Below are 26,129 nucleotides of genomic sequence, written 5' to 3' on the forward strand. Positions count from 1 at the left end.
TTGGATTATCAGTTATATCCTGGGTGATATTTTAGCAACAACCAGAATCTTCAAGCAAACTGGTCAACCATATTTATTTATTATTTTTTGAGCATTTATTTTAAAACCAGCATAGAAAAACTGTAAAGTTTAAAATGAATTCTGAGAAAATATGCAAAGTATGCACCTTTAGTGTAGGATTGAATGTAGTAAGTTATCTTTAAAAGCAATTTTTAAAAATATACATCAATATTTCAGGTTTAGAAAAGAGAATCAAATTATAAAACATCGAGGGGAGAAGAACTTTAGAGGTCATTTAATTAACTTCCAATCAACGCTTGACTCTCCCAGTTGACTCTCCTGGTCTCCCTTTTTGTTATGCCGGTCCTGCACACAGTTGAAGAAAGCCACGCTGTGTCCCCTAAGACTTCTCTTTTACAGACAAGGCCCTGCTTCTATCCATGAGCCTCTACATGATGTTGTTTGACATCCTCCTAACCATCACGGCCATTCTCCTTCTGACACACCATTGTTTTCCAGCATTTCTCTTTACCTTCAGAATTCAAAATGTACTATTAAATCAATACACTTTGGATACATTTATTTAACCAACAAGCAGCAAACAACTCAACCATATCCAGTCCATATTTCACCATCTTGTCCTTAAGAAAATCATGGGAAAATATGTCATGAATTACAATATTTATAGCATTCTCCTGATTATACTGGTGGCCCTTATAAAGGAAATTGGTCGAATAGAATATGTTATCTTTCAGTTTATCACCACTTTCCTTTTTTTAAGTGCTCCTAAGGAATCAATGTAATAAGACATTTTAGGAATTTTTTTCAGGATCCGGCAGATTGAGAACTCCATTTATACAACTGGGGACAATATTTGCTTATTTTCCATTTGTTACTGTCCTGCACTCCACATTCCTCAGTGTCAGTCCATCAAATTCTCTCATATTTGAATATTATCATTCAGGCAGGAAGAGAAATGTGAAGTTATTAGAACACCGAGGTGCTCTCATAACCAGCTCACTTCTTTGAGATTTCAAGTCTTTTATGGGTAGACTTTTTTCCACCCATGTAAAAATTCTTTCTATTTGAGAGAGAAAACTACAGAAAAATAGGACTCAGCTTTTCCTTTTCTAATATTACTGCAGTAGAAATTTTCTCCAGTTGAGTGTATTTTTAGTCTGAACATATACTTGAAACGGCCTCTTCTTTCCTCCAATTGTTATTTTATCATTTTTAGCAAATCTCCCTTCATTTAAGGTTCCAGCTTCCCTTTTTCCTACATTAGCCGATCTTTTTCTGTTAATATGTTCCTACTTTCTTTCATTATGTCTGTCCTCGTTACATCTGAGCCAGCCAGAAGGAATACATACACTCAAGAATTTTAATGTCTGTCTTCCCTTTTTCTCTCCTTAAAATTATTTTCAACCATTCCATTTGAATTTTTTTTCCTCTGATAGTGTCTTTCCTTTCAGAGTCTCTGGTCATGAAATATTATCCAATTTTTGTCTCAGTGTTTCAAAATCGATCTTTTTATATTTTAGTGTGCACACATATCTAATTATGTTCAGGATTTCCCTTCCTGTTTATCAAGGGCTCCATTTGAACCAGGGTTGCTTTCTGCTGTATCTTGTCATTTCTGTTTCTAGACTTGAACAGAATTATGTTAAACAGTTTGCCTCATGGCTTCCTCAACCTTCCGAGAAATTGTCAGATATTCAAATGAAATATCGTCAGTTACTCTTTTTTAAGCAGAATAGGATTTCCAGTGTATGTACATGAAAGCAGCCATGGATCTGTGGATGGCAGACACACTGGGTTTAATTCTGGCTGTGCTGTAATTGTTCTGACTTTGTGTACCTTAATTTCTCATGGAGAAACAAGTTACCTAAGGGTTCACATGGTGTTCCTTCAGCTAAAAGGGTCAGGATCTCTAGCAACTAGAAAGCTGGACAACTCATAGGATTTCTTTGCAAGGTAGCAACAGGTCTTCTTCTACCAGCGGCCCATCCCTCCAGTCGGTGCTAATTACCTTTATCCATTGTTTCCAAGGCTGCAGTTCACAAAATCCATAGGAGCAGTAGGAGGAAAGGGGACTGTGTTCGGGCATGATACTCTGAGAGGTCTGCTTCCAAGGAAAAACACATTACACAGGTACAGACACAGGAAAAATTCTGGTAGCAGTGTCTATCAGGGTCTGACATTTTTCATGTATTCTATTGGTTTAAAGTGTCAGACAAATAGGCTATGTGGGTAGACAAAAAAGCCACCACTTCCATCCTATAGACCTAAAGTAAATGTATGCTACTAACCACTGTTAATAGGACTATGACTGTGCACACAGATCTTAAATCAAGTTTTATGATTGAAAAAGGGATTCTAACTAAGAACAAAGTGAGCAGAGCCAAAAATTGTAATTTGTGCAACACAAGACTCCATGGAGATCTCATTCTAGAATGAGTAAATAAATTAAAAAAAAAAAATCAACATGGGATGCATGAGAAGAAAAAGTGAAACCCCTAAAATCCAGAGGATGATGATTTTGAAAATTATTACAGTGGCCAGGGAAAAAAACCCAAAAAATGCTTAGAACTCTAAATAGGAGTCAAGAAGCAAAGCCTAAGGATAAGAAGTAAAATAAGGTCCAGACAAAAGTTCTCTGAGGGAGCTAACAGAGGAGTAAAGGGAATGGGGAAAAAATCCACTAACAACTGAAATCTGCACTGGAAACAGTAATGAGCAGATCGGCACGCAGAAAGCACAACAGGGCAGACAAACTTGAGACGCTGAGACGGGATACACGGGATTAAGTCAAAGAGTTGAAAAATGATAAGAAAGTGCAATTATTATGACTACAGAAGACAGGGTAGAGTGAGAAGTACTCATGATACTTTGGTATCTCTGATTCTAGAACAATGGGAAAATAGCAAATAAAATGTATAAGACCGGAAAACTCAATTCAGCAGAACATATCATATCTGTGAGCCCACCAAATACCAGACAAATTTAAAGAAAAAAAACTACAACTACATACATTCAGTCCAGACTTTTACATTATAGAAATAAAAATTTAAAGTTCTACAAGCATCCAAGAAGATGAAAAATAAATTTACCCAAATGGAAAAATAGTATCAGGCTAATCTCTGTAATAGAAAATGTCATCAATAATAATATAATATTTTCCGAGCTCTGACGTAAAAAATAATATCAAGCACAAATAATAAATTATTTAATAGCATAGGAAATAAAATAAATACAGCTTGCAAATGAATTAGCAAAAAGTAGGAAATTTTTGAGAGAAAAAAACACAAAGAGGAAAGAAATTAGGGAAAATAAAATGCATACGTGGGAGATATAAAGCAGATCCAGTAAGTGAACTGGTATTCAGGAAATAAAAAACCTCCCCAAATAGAAAGGAATAAAAAGGCATTTAAGCGTGTAACTGCAGAAAAATTTTCTGAAATTAAGGAAAAAATAAATCTTCATACTAAAAGAACAAAACACTTTTCTAAGCATACAAATAATATACAGAAAAAAATATAGGAAAAAATGGATAGATTTTACCACAATTTAAAACGTAAATCACAAATTGTGACAAATATTTCATCAAATACTACAAGGGGTGATTTCTTTAATAGGAAAAAAGCTCTCACAAATCAGTAACAAAAATGGAAAATGAACAAAGAACATGAACAATTTATAAGAAAATTTGAATGACCAATAAACATATAAAAGTGAATTCAAATTCCCTGTTCTCATTAAAGAAACAGCAACAAAAACAATAATATATCACTGCATGTGAAGGTTAATTTTATGTGTCAATTTGACTGGGCCATGGGGTGCCCAGATATTTGGTCAAACATTATTCTGGGTGTTTCTGTGAGGGTGTTTTTTGGATGAGATTAACATTAAAATTGGTAGGCTGAGTAAAGCAGATGTGGGTGGGTCTCATCCAATCAGTTGAAGCCTAGATAGAACAAAAAAGCTGACCCTCCCTGGAATAAGAGAGAATTTCTCCGGCTGATGGTCTTTAAATGGGATATTGGCTTTTTTGCTGCCTTCTGACTGGAACCGAAACATCGGCTCTTCACAGGTCTCAAGCCTGCTGGCCTTTGGACTGGAACTACACCATTAGCTCTCTTGGTCCTCCGGCCTTCAGACTCAGACTACAATGACATTATCAGTTCTCCTGGGGCTCCAGTGGCTGACTTTCCCTGCACATCTTGGGAATTGCAGGTCTCCATAATCTTATGAGCCAATTCCTTCTAATAAATTTATATGATTGATCCATCTATCTATCTATCTACCTATGTATCTATAGCCCATAGGTTGTGTTTCTCTGGAGAACTCTGACTAATACACTGCATTTACCTACCAAAATCACAAAGCTAATAAAACCTACAATTAAGACTGGCATTGGTGTTGGGAGACTCTCAAGAAATATTGTTAAGATTGTAAATTTTCTACGTTTCTGGAGGAGTTCGATAATTTCAATATTTATAAAATGTCATATCTTTAATCCAGTAATTTCATTTCAAGGAATCTGTGATGTGGAAGTGTGACATAGCACATTAACTGTAGACTTTTTAAATATTAAAAACATAAAGAGGGGCTAACCTAAATGTCCACTGCTGGGGAACTGTAAAAACATTATGATAAAGTCTATCGTGAGGCAGACATTGTGACCCCATTAAAAAAATGCTGAGGTATACTTAATGGCATGGGAAACTCTAATGGTATAACATTAAATGAAATAAGGAGAAGATAAAAACAATGTGATCCCAATTTTGTATTATAAAAACAAAAGTATATGAATCTAGGTATAAACAGAAACACGTCAACGATTAGAAGTACTTATGTTTGAATGATGGGGCTATATCTCATCTTTATTTTTAAAATTGCATTTTCTATGCTTTCCATAATTTCTAAAACAACATTGATTAATTTTATAATATGTAAGCAAAGAACATTATTTTAAGAAAAAGAAATCACAGACAGATCCCCTGCTCCTGAGAAGCTACAAAGTAGAAAATTCAACCACAGAATCCACTGTCAGAAAACCCCTTTGAGCCAGGAAGGGTTTTCTCAAGTTGTACCAAGGATCCTGTTTGACAAACTGTTTACATGCGTGGGCCTTTCCTTTTTCATTAGAGACGTCTTCAACGGAACTTCCTCTAGAAATAACTGATCTGCTTCCTGAACTAATACACACTTGACAGTTTGTGGCTGTAAGAGCTTTTTCAGTTTTCCAAAGGAGAGTTTTTGAGATATTGCAAAATATCTTGTAATATGGAGTATCTGAAAATGAACTTTTTGACCAACTTCTTGTCATTTATCCCTAAATTTTTAAAGAAAATAAGTGAGATAAAATGCAATTTCCCAAGCATCCATATCACTACCACTCCACCCCTGCAGGTTTACAATGACCTCTTTCCCAGTGCTTTAGTCGGCTTGATATTTCAGATGCCTAACACCTTAGCACTTCGCATGAAAAAGCAATCATTAGTCTTCTGATTCTGCCTCTGGTTAATAACTCAGGGTGGACACAGACTGAACACAGACTGAGTGTTCTTGCGGCAACACACGTTTTCATCGTTTTGACCCTGAGTAAATCACTTTAAATGTTCTCAACATGTGAACTGTACTATCAATGTACTTGGAAAATTTAATTAGCACACAAAGTACTTAAAGTAATTCTCTGAAAGAATCTGATATCACACAGAAGCTCATCTCATACATTAAAATGTAAATTTTCCTTAAAAATGAATAGTAGAAACATGTGTTAATAAGAAATAAAAATTCAAGGGAGACAAAAGCTAATAGGCTTAATATAGCCCACCTCACCTTCAAAAAGAGGAAAAAAGGAAAAAAAACACTCTTCAAATTACTGGAAAACATGAACAAACAGAAAAATTAATGCAGGGAGATGAACAGGCAATTCACAAAAGATATAAAAATGCTAAATAAACGTATGCAAAGATATTCAAACTCATAGGGTTGCATAAAGATAAATGAGAACATGTACTTAATATAACGCCCAGTAAATAATAAATGAAGCTATTAAATCATAACTAACCACTAAAGAGATGAAAATTTAACCAACTGTCCGAGTGTGTGTATGTACGTATCTGTCTATCTCTCTATGTCTCACTTTGGCAAACAGTAAAAAAAGAAGCTTACGATGCCCAGAACTGGCAAGAATGTGGGGCAACAGACTCTGTAATAATTTGTGATTTCAGTGTAAATAAGTGTGTCCTTTGCAAAACACTTTGGTAATATCTTTTAAAGTAAAAAATTATACATGTATTCTTTGAATGAGCCATTCTACTGCTGAAAATTCATCTTATATTAACCAAATATCAACACAAGTGTACAAAGAGACGTCTGTACAGGGATATTCATTAAAATAATGTTATAAAGAAAAATTGGAAATAGTCCAGAAATCTACTAATAGAGAGTTGGTTAAATAAATATAATAGAATATTATAGTACAAAATGTGATTGATATATACTGATAATAGAAAACTGTCCAATAAATAAAAAGTATAATGCAAAATAGTACATATGATGTCTTGTTTTTGTAGTGTATGTGTATATGAGTGAGTACATATACAGAATACACACAGAAAAAAGATAGAAAAATATATATCAAATATCTTGGGATGAGGTTACATATTATTTTAATATTGTTATTATAATAAGTATTAAGACTTGCAAAAAGCCAAGTATTCATTACTGATACTAATGAAGTCATCATAAATAAAAATATTTATATGGCGCTACTCTCTGAGAATAATTTTAGAATAAACCTAGTTGTTTCTGCATATGGAGGGATACAGGTCTTCATCTTTCAACATAAATGAGACTAAAGCTCTACTATTTTTCACAACTCATAGATTTACCAAAAATTACTCCCTGGAACCAAAAGAATACTTAATCTTTCACTTCAGATTTATTCCCATTTAGATAAACTATAAAAATACCTGCTGTGGACTGAATGTTTGTCCATCCCCAAATTCCTGTGTTGAATCCCTGACACCCAATGTGATGTATTTGGAGGTGAGGGCTTCAGAGGTCATTACCGTTACATTAGGTCACGAGGGTGGGGCCTTGTAATGGGATTAGTGCCCTTATAAAGATAGGCAGATTTCTCTCTGTGCAGGCACCCGGGAAGGCCAAGTGAGGACACAACCAGCTGGAGGGCCCTCACCAAGAACCTGACAGTGCTGGCACTCTGATCTGGACCTCAGCCTCCAGAACTGTGAGAAATAAACATTTATTGTTTAAGTCACCCAATCCATGGTATTCTATCAGCCCAACTAAATGAGATGGGATCATAGAAGACTGCAGGCTTTAGAGGCATTTTCTCCCCCGTTTATGACAAACAACTAAACCAAACCAAAAGAAACTCATACCTTAGGTTGATAAAAGCTTCTGAGTTTCAGAAATATTCATGTGTATTATTTGTAATTCTAATGTCAAAGACGCAAAAGAAAAGGATAGAAATAATTTAAATAATAGTTCCAGGATAACCGGAAGTAGTAAAATGGTAAGCTGCCCTTCAGGAACTTCAGGTCAATAATGTCTAGCCAGGCTTGTCTGATAGTTAAATGTAATTACTACTTCATATGAGACACACATTCACAGACCAGACATGAGGCTCTCATGCACTGGCCCCTCCCCTGTGCCAGTCCACATGCATTTTCTCTACATGCATCCTCTCACTCAATGCATATCACAATCCTGTGACACAGGTTTTATTATCCCTGTTCCACAGATGGGGAACTTCAAGCTGTCAGAGGGAAGTTTGCTCAGGGTCACAGAGCCAGAACACGGCAGAGTCAGTATTTGACTCCTTGTCTATCTACCTTTAAAGCCCTTGCTCTCTCCTTTGCACTCCAATCAAGGACAATTTACAGCCACATCTCCAGACATATTTAGTACAGTGAGTTTGCTAAAGTACAATTTTTGTAGGTTCCTACATTTCAGTACCTTGGTGTTCTAGATATTAAGCACATTTACTTCAGAGTTGGATGCTTGTGTACTAGAAAGAAAAATCAGAGTTTCATATGGCCATGGGTGCATATTTACAAATATCAACTGGCTAGAATGACTAAATAAATACTGTTTTACCAAATGACACTATTATTAGTGACATTATTGCCTTACAAAGAATGATATTTGAGGCAGAGTTTGAATGAGTGTTAAATAATGTATAATTTTTGCTCAAATATAAGACATGATGGAATTGGTTTATCTGATATCTTATATAGTGTTCAATGAATGCTTTATGGAGAGAAGGATCTATGAATTTCTCCAGTAATTATGACAGTTAAAACAACCCTGGTGGTTCTTTAACTTCAAATATTAAATTGATCACAGGAAATTCTCATCTTTGTCTTCTAATGGCAACTCCTCTTACTTGAATGTTTTGCTCGAGTGTTTTAAGTGGATAGCACATACCATGGAGAAACAGCCACAGAATACAAAAACCCTTGTAATTATTTTTCAAATTAAACTGAATACTGACAAATGTATGCTAGACACATTTTAAGGCTTTTTTTATGCCTTTCCTTAATTATCCACAGCTACAAGCAGCTAACAAGGAACTTCATCCTGCCGTTTTGACATCAGCCAAACCAGGTCACTATGCGGAGATCACTTGTGGAGAACAGAATTTCATGTTTGTGGGTCTGTTATAAAGAACTGATGGCGACGTGCAGTCCTCCACGCAAATGAATTTGAAAATCTACATGAAAAGGATAAATTCCTAGGTAAATGCAGACTACCAAAATTGTTCCCATTTGATATAGAAAGCTTAAACAGATCAATTTCTACAGAACAACCAGAAAAAGTTACTAAGAGACTACTCCATAAAAAAAGCAGCAGGCCCAGATGGTTTCACAGGGGAATTGTACCAAACCCACAGGGACTAGATTGTCTCATCCTCTATAAAAAGGAAGAAAAGCTTCCTAAGGCCTCTTATTAAGTCAGTAAAACACTGCTACCTAAACCAAACACAGGAAATACCAGGAAAATTATAGACCAACATCACTCACGAAAAGTGATACAACAATACTAAAAGAAATATAAATGAAGAGAATCCAATTTCTCATTAAGGAAATAACACAATTACCAAGACGGATTTCTTCCAGGAATGCTAGGGCTGTTCTATCCAATAATATTGTACCCCATACTAACGTATGAAATCATACAAGAGAAATCAATTAATGGCATAATAGGTTAAAAAAAAGAAAAAGTAATGCCAACTCTGTTTGAAGTTGATATAACAGCATCACTGGAAATTCCCAGAAAATCAGTGATAAATTAAGTCAAACAATAAAATAATTCAGTAAAGTAGAAGATTATAACTTGCATACAAAAATCAATAGCTTACATTTTATACACAATAAACAGAGGACATAATGGTCAGAAGGAAACCCACTTAGAATAACAACAAAGACTTTATATATAGAATTAAATTTAATAAGAAATGTTCAAAATCTATGCAAAGAAACTTGTAAAAGAAAATGTTCAAAATCTATGCAAAGAAACTTGAAAGACACAAAACTAGTGGTTAGTTCGCAGGCTCTGCTTTGGCAGCCCAGGGTTCACAGGTTCAGATGCCAAGCATGGACCTACACACTGCTCATCAAGCCATGCTGTGGCAGCATCCCACACACAAAATAGAGGAAGACTGGTACAGATGTTAGCTCAGTGACCACCTTCCTCAAGCAAAAAGAGGAAGACTGACAACAGGTGTTCACTCAGGGCCAATCTTCCTCACCAAAAAAAAAAAAAAAAAAAAGAGGTAAACATACAAAAATAACCAGAAAAATAGTGAAAAAGAAAAAAATACTATGAGGGTGGAGGAGAACTAGCTTTAGAGAGACATTAAAACATACTAAAAAGCCTCGAGAATTAACACATGTGAGACTGATACATGAACAGACAAAAGACATGTGGAATAAAACAGTCTAGAATATAGACCCAAGAACATATGGAAATTTAACATATGGTAAAGATGGCATCTCAAAGTGCTGGGGTAAATAATGATTTTCCTGGACTTACGATGGGGTTACGTCCAGATAAACCCACAGTAAGTTGAAAATATTGTAAGCCAAAAATGCATTTAATACACCTAACCTACCAAACATCATATCTTAGCCTAGCCTGCCTTGAACATGCTCAGAACACTTACATAGCCTACAGTTGGATAAAATCATCTAACATAAACCCTATTTTATAATACAGTGTTGAATATCACATGTAATTTATTGAACACTGTACTGAAAGTGAAAAACAGAATGCTTGTAAGCATATCAGTTGTTTACCCTCAGGACTGCATGGCTGACCGGGAGCTCCAGCTCACTGCTGCTGCCCAGCATCACAAGAGAGTATCATACGGCAGATCACTAGCCTGGGTAAAGATAAAAATTCCAAATTCAAAGTATAGTTTCCACTAAATACATGTTGCTTTCACACCATTGTAAAGGCAAAATCGTAAGTTGAACCATGTAAGTTGGGAAGCACCTGTATGGGCTTTTAAATAAATGGTAATGAGTCAACCAGGTAGAAATTTTAAAAAGATAAAACATCCACATATTGTACAAAAAACAAGAATAAAATCCAAATGCATTACAGATTTAAATGTGAAAAAAAATAAATTACACTGCAGAATTACTAGATGAAAGCATGGGAGAATTTCTCTTTAATTTTAGTTTCAGGAAAGGCTCTCTAACTATGACTAAAAATCCAGAGGCAATAAAAGAGAAAATTGATAAGTCTGATTCATTAAAAAAAAAATTGTATGGCAGAAAACAGCATAAATAAAATGTGATAAAAATATCTACTCCTTATTCCACAGATACAGGGTAGTATCTGTAATATACATAAACAGCTCTTAAAAACTGAGGGATGGGTAATAGATGAAAATGGCAGAATTAGGACTTCTGAAAATTCTCTGCTCCCTAAAAACAAAGAGAAAGCTAGCAAACATTTTCACAATCACTTTCTCAGCACTCTAGAAATTAACCAAAGATTTGCAGCAATGTAGGAAGCATAAATTTTAAAACATAAACAAACAAACGAAAAGCCCTCAAAAGCTGAATCACAGCAAGAATAGAAAGCTTTACGGCAGTTTAACTTGCTCTAGTTTCATACCCTGCTCTCTAGTTTCATGTAGCCTTGAAAAATAACAGTGCACATTCCCAGCACAGTCTGGCAGTCACTAGGGAAGGGGGTTGGGTGAGAAGCAGAATGTAGCTGCAGCTCTTTAAAAGCTTCATTTCCAAAGAAAGTCCCAACTTGCAAGGTTTTCTGTATTTGACATATCTCAGAGCCTAGCCACAGCAAAATGTCTGTTCCTTGGGTAAAGGGTGAGGAATAGGGGGTAGAGAGAGGGGATTGTTTATTAAAAACAATTTAAGGCAAGTGATTTAACTTCATGGCTGCCTGAGCCAGTGGTTAACAAAAATTGAGGCAAACAGACAAACCAAAAAACTTATAAGAAAAGCTGGGGCATGAGATGTCCATAGAGGCTTTAAAAAGCTCCAATACATTCCTGAGAATTTAGAAAGCCACACGCATGCCATTGCTAATGCTCAGGAAAAAACTGAGAAGGCCCTCTGCTCTCTCACCACTCGTTGGCCTTGAGGGTCTATATAAGCAGGAAGTGAAGACTACAGCAGAGTTGTCAAATGCCTAGTGGAGTACTGAAGTCATGTTTCATCATGCACACAGCCCTTTGGCAAAGACTCGGAGAGGTCTTGGTTCCAGGCATTTGAGGAAATATCTGTCAATCATTAGCTGACCACTAAGTTAACAGAACAAAGACTTCAGTGGCCACATATGACAAAGAATAGACATCCGCAAAATTAGTTTCTGAAAGTCAATAAACAAACAAACAACTACTACTATAATAAGCAGAAACAACAACAAACTTTGAAGAGGAGGGAGAATATGATTTTCAGATTTTCCACACTGTATTATTTAGAATGTCCCGTTTTCAACAAAAATTGCAAGACATGCAAAGAAACAAGAAAGTATGGTGCATATACAAAAAAACAAAAAAAGTAATCACTAGAAACTATCCCTGAGGAAAACCAGATGTTAGACTTACTGACAAAGACTTTAAATTAGCTATTTAAAGTATGTTCAAAATAATAAAGGAAGCCACATCTAAAGAACTAAATGAATGTGTAAGAATGATGTCTCATCAATTAGAGAATACCAATAAAGAGATAGAAATTATAAAAAAAAAGAACCAAACAGAGATTCTAGAGTTGAAAAGTACAATAACTAAAATGAAAATTTCACTAGAGGGGCTCAATAGTAGTTTTGAGCAGGTAGAAGAATGAATCAGTAAATAGGAAGATACGTCAGCTGAGATTACCAAGTCTGAGGAACAGAAAGAAAAAGAATGAAAAAAAAGGGGCTGGCCTGGTTGCATAGTGGTTGGGTTTGCATGCTTCACTTCAGTGGTCCGGGGTTCGTGGATTTGGGTCCCGTGTGCGCACCTACACACTGCTCATCAAGCCATGCTGTGGCGGCATTCCACATACAAAATAGAGGAAAATTGACACAGATGTTAGCTCAGGGCCGATCTACCTTACCAAAAAAAAAAAAAAAAAAAGAGAATGAAAAAAATGAACAGAGCCCAGAGCTGTGGAACACCATCAAGTATATCAACATATGCATGCTACAGGTCCCAGGAGAGGAGAGAAATGGACAAAAATAATATTTGAAGAAATAATGGCCCCAAACATCCCAAATTTGATGAAAAACATTAATCTACACATCCAAGAAGCTCAATAAACTCTAATTAGGATAAACCAGAGAGAATCATACTTAGACATATCATAAGTAAACTGCTGAAAGGCAGAGACAAAGAAGGAATTTTGAAAGTAGCAAGTTAAATGGTGTGACCCAACAATTCCACTCCTAGGTATACACCCAAGAGAACTGAAAACACGTTCACACAAAAAACAATCCCACTCCTAGGTATACACCCAAGAGAACTGAAAACACGTTCACACAAAAAACAATCCCACTCCTAGGTATACATCCAAGAGAACTGAAAACACGTTCACACAAAAAACAATCCCACTCCTAGGTATACACCCAAGAGAACTGAAAACACGTTCACACAAAAAATAATTCCACTCCTAGGTATACATCCAAGAGAACTGAAAACACGTTCACACAAAAAACTCGTACCTTAATACTCTGTGCCATTCTTGCAAAAAATGCATAACCTCCATTTAATCATGAGAAAAAAATAAATAAATCCAAGTTTGGAGACATTCTATAAAAGAGTTGACCAGTACTCATCAAAAGTAAAAACCTAGGAAAAATGGAGGAATTGCCAAATTGGAGGAGACCAAAGAAGCATAACCACTTAATACAATGTGGAATCCTGCATTGGATTTTGGAACAGAAAAAGGACATTGGGGCAAAAAGTGGTAAAATCTTACAGGTCTGTCATTTAGCTAATAGTATTTTATCAGAGTTAATTTCATGGTTTTAATCATTGTAGTATGGTTATGTAAGCATGTATTTATGTACCCCAGGTGAAAGGTATATGTGAACTTTGACAATTTTTGCAACCTTCCTGTGTTTAAAATTCTGTCACAAATAAAATGTAAGAAAAAAGAAGAAGATCGACATAAACAAATAAAACAAGTTTAGAGGAGAGCTACTAAGATAGTGAAAAGATTCAAAAGCACGCTATATGAGGACATATTTGAACAAATCAGAAATGTTTAGCCTGGAAAAGAAAAAGAAGAACTGTGACAAACTGAAGGATTATCAACTTGAAAATATTAGGTTATTTTTTTATTTCTTGTTTGTTTTTTGATATGAACCCAACAGTTAGATACCAAGCCAGAATCTAAAGGATTCCAACTCTATGTGAAAAAGTCCTGGGAGGAAATATATTCTTTCTCACAGAGGATTCAAATATCAAGTGAATCAACATTTATCAGCAATGCTGTCAGGATGACTCGAGGATTGTACAGGGACTGGAGTCAATGCTTTACGAAATTCTCTTTTTGTCTAGGTTCCATCTTGCATGTGAAGAGGAGGATCCAGGGACGAAGAGAAGCCATGAGGGATGTAACTCAAACCATTAGTTGGAATTTTTCTCAGAGAGAGAAAGCGATAGGCAGGAAAGCTGAGGTAGTTGCTAGGAGAGAGAAAGCTAACACAAGATAAGAGAAAGAAGTGAGATTAGTAGAGTGAGCTGTACAATCAGGAGCTATAAAAGGTCAGATAAACTGAGTACGTTTAGAATAAGAAGTCCAAGAGGCTAGCAAGTCTTTGAACAGGGGTTTGAATCACGATATGCATTAGAGGACATGCCCGGAACTTTATCAAGGCAAGTTAGATATTTCCCAACCTTTCAATTTCTAAAAGCTTGTAGGGAAGCATACTTTTAATATCTTTTTATTCTGGAGCTCTGAATAAATGGAAAATGCTAGTCTAAAGCTGCTATTCCTATGTTCATGTATTTTTTGTCTGCGTGTGTGAACCCATGTGCAGTAACATACCCCCCCACCCAGACAAATCCATGAATAGATCCTGACAACATCCCTCTTCCAGAGATTTATGGCAATTTTCTCTAATTCTCAGACAACAGGTAAACAGGCCCCTATATTTATAAACATGTTTTCATGATTCTCTTTTTAAGTAATGTAATGAAAAGAAAGACTCTCATATGATATATTTCCCATAGAGCACTATTACTTCTACTTAGTTCCAATTTAGAATACACAGATTTGTGCTCTACATTAAGAACATTTCTCCTAATATATTAAGCTAGCAAAATTAGATTGTTTTCAGAGGACTAAGTGATTTATAAAATGGGTAATTTAGTTCAGGAGCAGGATAATCAGAAGAGGTTATAATGAAGATTTGTTAAGAATACCTAAACTAAAACATGATGCTGAAATACTAAGAAATTGAGATACTGAAAAACTAAAAAATTGGACTCAATTTTAAAATTGATATGTATTTTTTCATTAGGAGCAAGGAAATTCTTAGCTTAAACAGAAGAGAATTCACTTAGGCCTTTGCACATAGTTATTCAATAAATAGCCACTGATTTTTCTTTAAGTTTGAATTCATATGAATTAGCAAGAAAGAGAAAAAAGCCAGTGTTTTGGAAGTACAAAACAACCTATCATCAGTATTATGTCATTTTTATTGTTACTGACATTTATTGATGCGTCAGGGTCCTGCAGCTCAGCGGCAGGAATAGCGAGATAAGATACGTAATGTCTTCACTGTCCTCCTCTCTGTATGGCATGACTGACACTTATTCTCAAGCACTCTATCCATCCATCGTCACCTAATTGTGGCCCCAGATTAATGCCATATTATCTATTTAGGGGCAATTCTCAGGGTCGTATTCCTTTTGCTTCCATACTGGCTCTTAACTCAGTCCTGTATTCTCTTTCCTCAGCACTTTGCATGACAAGGCTAGGAATTCTCCTTCAGCTGATTTCCTTTACCTAAACCAGCCAAGAAGCCAATCCAAGAAATATAAATGGCTACTTCCAAAGACACGCAATATGAACCACTCATTAGAGACGATATCTGGGTACTCTCAATAGAATTACATCTGGTACCAAATGCAAATCAAGCAGGGACACATTTCACTTACTTTGGCTTTATTTTAGTTAAGCATTCTTCAATTATAAGATAAAAAGAAAGCTGGAAGAATGTCTAGCACTAATTTCAAAAAGTGATGAAAACAGCTTTTGAAAAGATTTAAAGGTATATCAAGGCTTCTTTTGTTAACTTTGAGTATAGTGTGATTCCTCGTAGAGTCATAGCAACATCTTGCTCAGTGACAAAGAAACAATAACAAGTCTATACTGTGTTTTCTGCTTTATAGACAAAAGTAAATTTAAAATTTTATAGGCTCTTTGGGACCTTTCTCCAAATCATGTTGTATGATTTAAATCTAGATTCAAAAATTCATCCATTTTGGTAAATTAGAATTTGCTCTTTTGTATATGTATAACAAAATTTCTTTCTTACAAATTATGACATGTTTCATGAAATATTTAAAATGATGAGAAATTTAGTATTATTTGGTGACTTCCAGGTATTTTAGACACATTTTGCTAACCATATTATTATGTAAAATTTTATTATATATATGTTAATACATAGAGAAAGCTTGAAAGCATTCTATAAACCCTCATTTATGTAAACTTACCTTAGGTTGTTAAGGCTTCCCTTTTTTCCAATTCAGATTATTTCCATTAAGGGGTAAATTAACCCCACATCCTTCATAAATTTATTAACTTACAAATATGTTCTGTAATTAATCACTGACCTCCAGTTGAATTTCAATTTATATAGCTGACATAACCAAATATTCACAATATAGTATGATTGGTACAATCAGAGGATTGATGAAAGGTTCCAAGGCTATATATAAGAGGTAGAGGTTTAACCTGAAAAAGAAACTTTACAGAGTGATATTTAAGTTGGTGTTTAGAGGAAAAATAGGTATTTTCTAGGCAGACAAAAGGAAAGAAAAGCATTTGAGACATAAAAGATATATTCAAAGGTACAGCCATAAGAGACCATGGGAAATATCAAGCAATTCAGTTACAAAGGGTAACTGGAGAGAATGGGTGGGAGGGATGCTGAAGGAAGCTGGCTCAGCAGTTCAGTGTCAAACCACGGATGACCTAACAATTCATGACCTCGAAGGAAATGAAAAGCACTTGTTGGACTTTAAGCATCAGAACGATATGATCGTTTACATATTTCAGAATTTAGTGAATGGATTATAAAAGGAAGAAATTAAAGATAGGAACACAAGTTAGGAGGCAACCCAAGAGATCAAAGATGACAGAATAGAAGAGATGAATAAAATAAGAGAGGAAGATGAAAATGAGAAAGTGGATGAGGAAGACATTTAGGAGTTAGCCTAGAAAATAATTTGTGATTAAGAGAATGTGAAACACAAAGGAAAAGAAGTAGAAAAATTTCTCAAGTTCATAACTTTGGTACCTGGGTGAATGGTGGGCCTTTCATAGAGAATGGAGGTCAAAACACACATTTAGGAGATCAATCTTAAACACACTAACCAAAAGACAGCTGTTTGTCATTCCGGTAAAGATCTTTATTGGACTTCTGAATATATAATATAGGTCCCTAAAAAAACTCAACTTAAAGAAATCTTCTCCAAAACGCATTATGATAAAACTGTCAAAAACCAAAGACAAAAAGAGAATCTTAAAAGCAGCAACAGAAAAGAAGCTTGTAACTTATAAGGGAACCCCCATAATGCCATCAACAGATTTCTCAGCAGAAACCTTTTAGGCTAGGAGAGAGTGGGCTGATACATCCAACGTGCTGAAAGAAAAAAAAATGCCAACCAATGATACTCTAACTGGCAAAGCTGTCCTTCAGAAATGAAGAAACAAAGACTTTCCCAGACAAACAAAAGCTGAAGGAGTTCATCATCACTAGACCTGCCTTACAAGAAAAGCTGAAGGCGGTTGTTCAAGCTGAAATACAAGCATGCTAATTATGTTTTTACATGTAAAAACATATAAAAATATATGACACATGGGTAAAAGTGAGTATATAGTCAAATTCAGAATTCTCAGTACTGTAACATGGTAATGTGTCAACCATTTAACTCTAGTATAAAGGTTAAAGGAAAAAAATGTTAAAACAACTAAAGCTACACTAATTGTTAATGAATACACAATGTGAAAAGAGGTGAGTTGTGACATAAAAAACATAAAAGGAGAGGGGGAGGAAAAGAGTAGAGTTTTTGTATGTGACTGAAGTTAAGTAGTTAGCATAAAATGGACAGTTATATCTAGAAGATGTTTGAACGCAAGTTTCCTAATAATCATAAAGCAAAAACCTACAGTAGACATACAAAAGATAAAGAGAAGGGAATTGGAGCATACCACTAAGGAAAATCATCAATTCATAAAGGAAGACAGAAAGAGAGGAAGAAAGGAACATGGGAACTACAAAACAGCCAGGAAACAATTACTAAGACAGCATTAGTAAGTTTCTACCTATCAATAAATACTCTAAATGTAAATAAACTAAATTCTCCAATCAAAAGGCATAGAGTGGCTGAATGGATAGAAAAGAGCTAACTATATGCTGCCTACAAGAGAGTCACTTCAGCTTCAAGGACAGACATAGCCTCAAAATGAAGGGATTAAAAAGGATATTAGATCAAGTGGAAACCAAAAGTGAGCAGGAGTAGTTAGAGTTCTATCAGACAAAATGGACTTTAACTCAAAAGATGTAATGAGATAAAGAAGGCCATCATACAATGATAAAGTGTCATTTCATCAAGGGGATATAACAATCATAAATATATATATACTCAAACATATTAACCAAATATGAACAGATTTGAAGGGAGAAATACACAACAATACAATAATAGTAGGGGACTTCAGTATCCCATTTTCAACAGCGAATAGATCATCCAGTCAGAAAATCAATAAGGAAACATGGGACTTGAACTATACTTTAGACCAAATGGACCTAACAGACATAAAATAGCACATTGCATCCAACAGCAGCAGAGTACATGTTCTTCTCAGGTGCACACACAGAACCTTCTCTAGGATAGATCATATATTAGGTCACAAAACAAGTCTTAACAAATTTAAGAAGACTGAAATCATACCAAGTAGTTTTTCCAACCACAATGGTATGAAACTAGATATCAATAAAAGGAAGAAAACTGGAAAATTCACAAATAGGTAGAAATTAAATAATAAACTCCTGAACAACCAATGGGTCAAAGAAGAAATCAAAAGGGAAACCAAAAAAAAATCTTGAAACAAACAAAAATGAAAGCACAATGTGTCAAAACTTACAGGATGCACTAAAAGCAGTTCTAAGATGAAGTTTATAGCAATAAACACCTAGATTATGAAAAAAAGAAAAGATCGCAAATAAACAACCCAACTTCATATCTCAAGAAGCTAGAAAAACTAAGCTCAAAGTTAGAAGGAAGAAAATAATAAAGATCATAGACTGTTGGTGGAAATGCCAACTGGTACAGTCACTATGAAAAAGAAAATGGAGGTTCCTCAAGAAATTAAAGATAGAACTACCAAATGATACAGCAATCCCACCGCTGTGTATATATCCAAAGGAAATGAAATCAGGATCTCAAAGAGATATTTGCACTCCCATGTTCACTGAAGCATTATTCAGTTATTCACAATAGCTAAGACATGGAAACAACCTAAGCGTGTCTCTCTAAGGACGAATGGATAAAGAAGATGCGAAATTATATACATAATAAAATATTATTCAGCCATGAGACTAGACCTTGAGAACATTACGCTAAGTGAAATAAGTCAGACAGAGAAAGGCAAATACTGAACGATTTCACTTATATGAGGAATCTAGAAAAGCTGACTCATAGAAACATAGATTAGAATGGTGGTTGCCAGAGGCTGGGGAGGTGGGGGAAATGGGGAGATATTGGTTGAAGGCACAAACTTCCAGTAAAAGATGAGTAAGTTCTTGGGATCCAATGTACGGCAAGATAACTATAGTTAACAATACTGTATTATAAACCTGAAAGTTGCTAAGAGAGTAAATCTTAGATGTTATCACACACACAGAGAAAAAAGGTAGTCGTGAGGTGATGGAGGTGTTAACAAACTCTATTGTGGTAATCATTGTGCAATAGATACATGTGTCAAATCATCACATTGTACACCTTAAACTTACACAATGATATACGTCCACTATATCTCAATACAGCTGCAGAAAAATTTTAAAAAGTAAACAAAATAAATGTATAGTGCCTGGCACACAATAAGGCAAAAAAAGGGGGAAAAAAAGGAAATGAGACAAAATCCAGACAGTAAAAGTAATAAAATTAAAAAGGTGAGTGTAGAAATTGATAAAAATGAAAACAAATACACAATAGAGAATATCAAGAAGTCAAAAGCTGAATTTGGAAAAGAACAATAACATTGATAAACCCCTAGGCAAGGCTGATCAAGAGAGAAAAAAAGTGAGAGAAGATACAAATTATCGATATCAAGAATCAGAAAAGATTCATCACTACAGATCTCACAAACATCAAAAAATTTGAATAGCTAGATGAAATGCAAACATTCATAGAAAAAAGACAATTCAGCAAATTGACACAGAAAGAACTAGATATAGAAAATATTAATAGCTCTACATGTTTTGAAGAAAACGAATCAATAATTAAAAGTCTTCCTACAAAGAAAACCTGATGCCTAGCTGACTTCATGTGTGAAGTCTTCCAAAATATTAAGGAAGAAGTAACACCAAACTTGTGAACTATTTCAGCGAATAAGAAAAGAGAGATCACTTCCTATTTTTACGGAATGATCACAATCTTCGTTCCAAAATTTAACAGAAACAGTTTAAAAGTAACAACTTGTATATAGCAATGCATTAGAGATCTATTTAGGGAAAATTCTTTACCAAAAAGAAACTTTTTATCATTACGAAGTAATCACTGCATAACAGATCAGTTGTTATTTCACACAACCACAAATCCTATCATTACCTCTAGAGAAAAGGCGTGGTTTTAAATTATAATATAGGTATATGATACTTTACATAAACATTTTATATAAACAATATATTAATTTATATTCTTATATTGAGATTAAAGTGATACTAAAACATAAAGAATTTTTTAAAAATTAAAATAAATTTCCCTGGACATGATTTAGGAATATCCTATGTGAATAAAGGAGAAAAGTGATCCTTGCTAAGATTAGTCACTTTGAGTCTAATAATCCTATAATATTAAAACCACATAGACGTTAATATATTTTACATTTCACTTACTATAATTGAACTGGTAATAAAGAACTGTTTGCAGAAGCCTCAGAAGGCAAATATTTGAAGAGTCAGTTGATTTGGACATTCTTGCACAACAGTTTATTTCTCTTCTTAAAAATCCTTTCAGAAATGTGGAGAGAGTTTCTTCTAACTAACATCGCTTCCATCAGGTCCCGTTTCTCAAGAAAGAGTGGGTACACATGTAATGCTAAAACTGCCGCCAAATAAGTCCTGTCTTGCCAGGGAGCTCATGAAAAGAATGGGCTGCTGGCCACCAGGGCTTGTCTCATGGTTACTCTGTATTTGACAAAGAATGTTGCAGAACTTTCTAAAACGAATCCTGGCAACTCAAGACTTAAATTAATGCCAGGGGTAGTAAAATGTGATAATACGATTTTGAAAAGACATGATCATTCCTTTCAGAAGATTAGGCTTTTAGAATTTTATATAGACAAAATACATCATAATACTATAATCTGTACGAGGGAGCCTTATTGAATCTCAGTAAAAAGACGCAATTACTATATTTGGTATCCGAGTTGGTGTGTGTGTATTACATAGCTAGTCTCCTTTAGGTGAATGTGGTGTGGGATACATGTCTGTGGTTGTCCATGTGTGAGAGATATCTGCATACATCAATAACAAGTATTTATTAAGTATATAATGGACGATCATAATTGATCAGAGGCAATAATGATATTGAAATAACTTCTGCTTAGATAGAACTTTTACTTTCAAAGATTTTTCATGTCATTAACTAATTTTTATCTGCACAATACATAAGATAATTAGGTAATACTGTCCTCATAAGATGGTGAATAGGCTATTCTTTCTTATTTAGAAATGTTACTTTTTCCTCTAATCCTCATTACAGCAAGGGAGCTGATTAAGCTTTATTATTATACAGGTTTTTTTCCCCACATGTGGAGTCAATAAAACAGGCTGAGTGCTCCTCAAAGCTGTAAGATCCCTGATTCAGAATTAAGGCATGTATATATGTGTGTGTGTATGAAGATTTGTTAGATTTCAAGACTACTAACGTACTTTATAAGAATATATATAGGAAGGACCCTGTTGACTTGTCTTCTTTTCATCTCCTTGTGCACTCTCTATTCACTCTGATACAGTCTTTTGATATTTAGGGATCTTATAGATGATGATGCCTGCCATCTCCCCCTCCCCCTAAAAAATCAAACCCTTTAGATAATGTGCCACACTTCAAATTTTTCACTCATTCCATTCTTTATCAAAATTTTCATGGTTCCCTGATTTCGCTAGGTATTTTTGTTTGTCTCAATGTGATAAACTAATTATGCTAAGGTACAAATTACTGTGAACTGTTTGCTACATCAACCCACCTGAGAAAACTGCATCTATCAAAGGAAGTGGAGAGGCACTAGTTTCTTATTTAAAGGGATAATTGGAGGAAATAGAGCTTCAGACAGGGTGGCAGGAAAGCAAACGTCTTCCTGGTAGTCGTTCAGTCATTCCCCAGGCACCTGCTTCCACCATCTGTTCATCAAGCTGCCTGGGCACATGAAGGCTGAGAAGGCAAAGTGCTCTGCCTGGATGTACTTACATGTCACCGTGGATGAGTCCATAGATCTGTGGCATGCTCTGACGATAGATTCCTTTCAAAATCGCTATGAGGAGAATCACCACAAAAGCCGGAAGTCCCCAACTCAGAAGGAAAAACAGCAGATATCGCCTCTCTGTGTGTTCGTCGTTCATCACCAGTACGTACCAGAAATTCACAGACTAAGGAAGGAAACAAGATAAAATGAACAGGCTCTGGTCTAACGGCACAGGACACAAACTCACCTGGCTTACGCATAAAGTTACTGACGAACCAAGGGCTCAGATCTACTTAATAACTGTAGTTTTGATTTGATTTTTTTCACTAGTTCACACATTCATTCTTTCATACACTCAAGAAATTCAGGATACTTCAAAAGTCTGGAAACGTTGGGAAATAATTTACTGTACTTTTATTTTCCTTAATTTGCTTTGATTTACTCTAAAGTCATGAGCATCTGTGATTGTCCTATAAATGTGGCTTTGAAGAAACATACACTGATATTCAAATCTACTTTCCATGAGAATAACTTCACGATGATAATGAAGTAAACAGCCCTATGTTCCAGACTTTTTGATAATTTTTATTTATTGAGAGCTTATCATATGGCAGGGCCAGACACTGTTTATGGGAGGGGGGATATAATTGTGAACACAGCCCCAGTCCCAGTCTACTGGAAGATACAGACTGCACAGAGAAAAAAGTACTGGGATGGTGTCGGTTTCGTAGCTGTTTTTCTTTCTCAGTTTACACTCTCTCCTTTTCATTCATTCACTTGACAGGAATTTATTGAGTGCTTACCAAATATCAGGGACCAGTCTAGGCACTGGGGATATAGCAGAAAGAGATGGGGGAAGTGTGTGCTTTCTTGAATCTTAGTTTCCAAACAAGTGGGAAAGAAATCATTACAGAAAATATTTATAATTATATAATATTTTGTATCTGTTACTTCTTACCTCATTAAGATAAAAATATAAAAGCGACAAATATAGAGAGAGTAAGGGGAAGGAGGGGACACAGTAGATAGACAGAATAAGAAAACTGAGGCCTGGAGATGTTATTATTGGCCCCAAATCCCACACCTACCTTGTATCTAAGCTAAATGTAGAACTTACATATTCCGCCTTCTAGCAATCTCTTTCTGTGAGAGCACTTATGCTTAATTATCATTTAGTACAGGAACAACATTGAATGTCATGTCAAACGTATTTCACACAATAATACTTATTCACTGGAGAAATCCCCCTTCTCAATTTCATATGGTGGAAAGAGTGTGAATACAGAGGGATAATCTATCTATCTATCTATCTATCTATCTATACATCAGTGGGATAACCTTGGGCAAATAACAACAACCCCAGAGCCTCAGTTTCCTCACCTTTACAATGAGGTTATCATAAAGATTAAATGAGATATTACATATAAAGTACTGAGCACATAGTCACCACTGGAAAATGTTACCACTTCCCTTAAAATCTTCTATTAGGATGTCAGACAGTGTGAAAGGCAAAAGATAAATAATTTAAGACCAAAAGTAATCAGAATACAGTGGAAACTCTTTCTACGTGATAAATAAGCATGCCTAATGTTTGTTGGAAGGCTTTCAGATGCTATTTACTGAGGCTTCCAAGTAAGATTCTATCTGGACCAAATTCACCTTGAAGGCCTCGTATTGATTGGGCTAAACCAGGAAAGGATATAAATATTTGGTTACTTGGAGATTTCTGTTTCTGAATTTTATTTCCTGTCAGCACTCTATATCTTTATGTACATCTGCTTAGATGTGCAAAGATGAAGCATGTTTTGAGTTGTTCCTTATGTAAACTTGTTCTAACTTATTTTTTAAAATTATTAGGCCCAAGAAAGTTTTTCCCCCCTCTTTCTATAATTACTATAGGGACATGTACCCAAATAAGTAGACTGTATCAAGTGTCTGATGCTGAGGTAATCAATATTGCCTGGTAGAGAATGAAAATTCACACAAAGTAAGGATGATTAGCCTATCTCTAAAATAAAAGTACTAATTATTTATTTTAAATAGATACATGTATGTAGCCATACAACGTGGTAACTCAGTGGTGTAGTGGGTGGAAGAATCAGGAAGGAGAGTATGGATTGGATTGGTAAATGACTTCTAAGTTGATTCATCCTGATAAAGACCAGGACATTTCTGAAATGTCGGCTTTTACGCAGATGGACATTAGTTCCATCACTTACGATCACTGAACCTTTCAGCAACTGTCTGACCTTTGCCATAGACTCAGATAAGACTGACACCAGGGTAATTGCGAGATTCATCATGCAATACTTCTGCTCCAAAGAGATCAAGGCACAGTGTGGCTGAATTCTTGAATACTCAACTAAGCAAAACAGGCTCCAAAAGTCATTAGTTTTTTGTCGATTTAAAAAGAAATCCCTTTCCATCTCAAAATAATCCAGCCACTGAGGTATACCCTAAGGACAGCATTTTTCATTATATGTCTTTTTTTCTATAAAATGGGAATACTATGTAATGAAACAACATTTAAATATTCTAGAAATACCATATGGCCCAAACATAATCTTTCTTTTGACTAATTCACTAAAAGTTTTACTTGAATTTTAAAATATTTTAATATAGTTATGGCAGGTACATTTTGGGATATGCCTAGGCCATGAGCTCTCCTTCTCTGAACCCTGTCTCCCTACTCCTCCCCCAACCCCAACACATGTAGAGTGGGCTCAAGACCCTGCACCTCTGTCCACAGCTGATTCGATCCAAGGGAGAAGCCTGATCCAGACTGGGCCACTCATCTATCATTGAATTCCCTGAAATTTGGTGATAGTCTAAGCTGGGCAATGGGAAAAAGAGGACCTATGAACTTTAGTGGTGGGTCTAGCCAAAAGTACAGTGAAGAGAGAAAGTGTGTTTGTAGAGAGGAATGGACAGAGAAAGCCTTCCATTCATGATTACCGTCCCTTGTGGGGTCCAACTGGACTTACAGTTCTTGGGTTCAATGAGTTATCCTATATGGTTATTATTCCTTTTTTGATTTGAATGTTTGCTTATATTAGCTCCACTTAGTTCTTTGTTGTTCCAAAAAAAAAAAAAAAACCTTGATTGAGACATATATTGTTATTCTAAAGCAGTTGGCTTAAAACCTCCAGTTACTGCCATTCTCCAAACAAAGAAGATAGTGGAGCAATGACTATATTCCTTTTCCTGTAATCACTGTTCCTCCTTTGCACTCTAAGATAAGAGTATTAAGAGACCATTATGTTCGTATAATAATTTTATGTTGACACATAGAGACCATATGTAATCTGTGTGACTATCCAATGCTGGAATTAGCAGAATTATGAGAACTCAATACAAGGGTGTCACTCTCACCCAAACATGCTTCTCACAGACTGAGCATGGCTTACCATTCACTGCCCATCTTACATTTTTCCTGCTAAAGAGTAAATGTGAACTGAAAATTTCAATATCTAGGTCTCTATTTACATTTCTATCTCTAAGCTTTAAAAGTTTTGTTAGAACTATCTTACGGACCATCCCGTAAGATGCAGCATCATCATCACTGTGTAGTTACGTTACATTTTTAGCCAAAATGTTATTATCCCCAAACTTAATCAGCTATATGAATCTGACTTGACTAGTTTATACACGCACAGAATTCAAAGTTTTCTAGAATTAATGTGATGTAGGCTCTGAAGGCAAGTCCAAAAG

At 35.3% G+C, this 26,129-nt stretch overlaps 1 protein-coding gene across 3 annotated transcripts in view; it reads right to left on the reverse strand.

The window, feature by feature from the left end:
• Positions 1 to 26,129, reverse strand: part of ADGRV1 (adhesion G protein-coupled receptor V1) — a 511,472-nt gene that overhangs the window by 137,652 nt on the left and 347,691 nt on the right. For all 3 annotated transcript variants that reach the window (XM_044780002.2, XM_070517787.1, XM_070517788.1), the window contains one exon: positions 22,424 to 22,602. In XM_044780002.2, the coding sequence (XP_044635937.2) occupies positions 22,424 to 22,602 (179 nt within the window). The remainder of the gene's footprint in view (positions 1 to 22,423; positions 22,603 to 26,129) is intronic.

The sequence above is a fragment of the Equus asinus genome, chromosome 9, assembly GCF_041296235.1.
Source record: "Equus asinus isolate D_3611 breed Donkey chromosome 9, EquAss-T2T_v2, whole genome shotgun sequence".
NCBI lineage: Eukaryota > Metazoa > Chordata > Mammalia > Perissodactyla > Equidae > Equus > Equus asinus.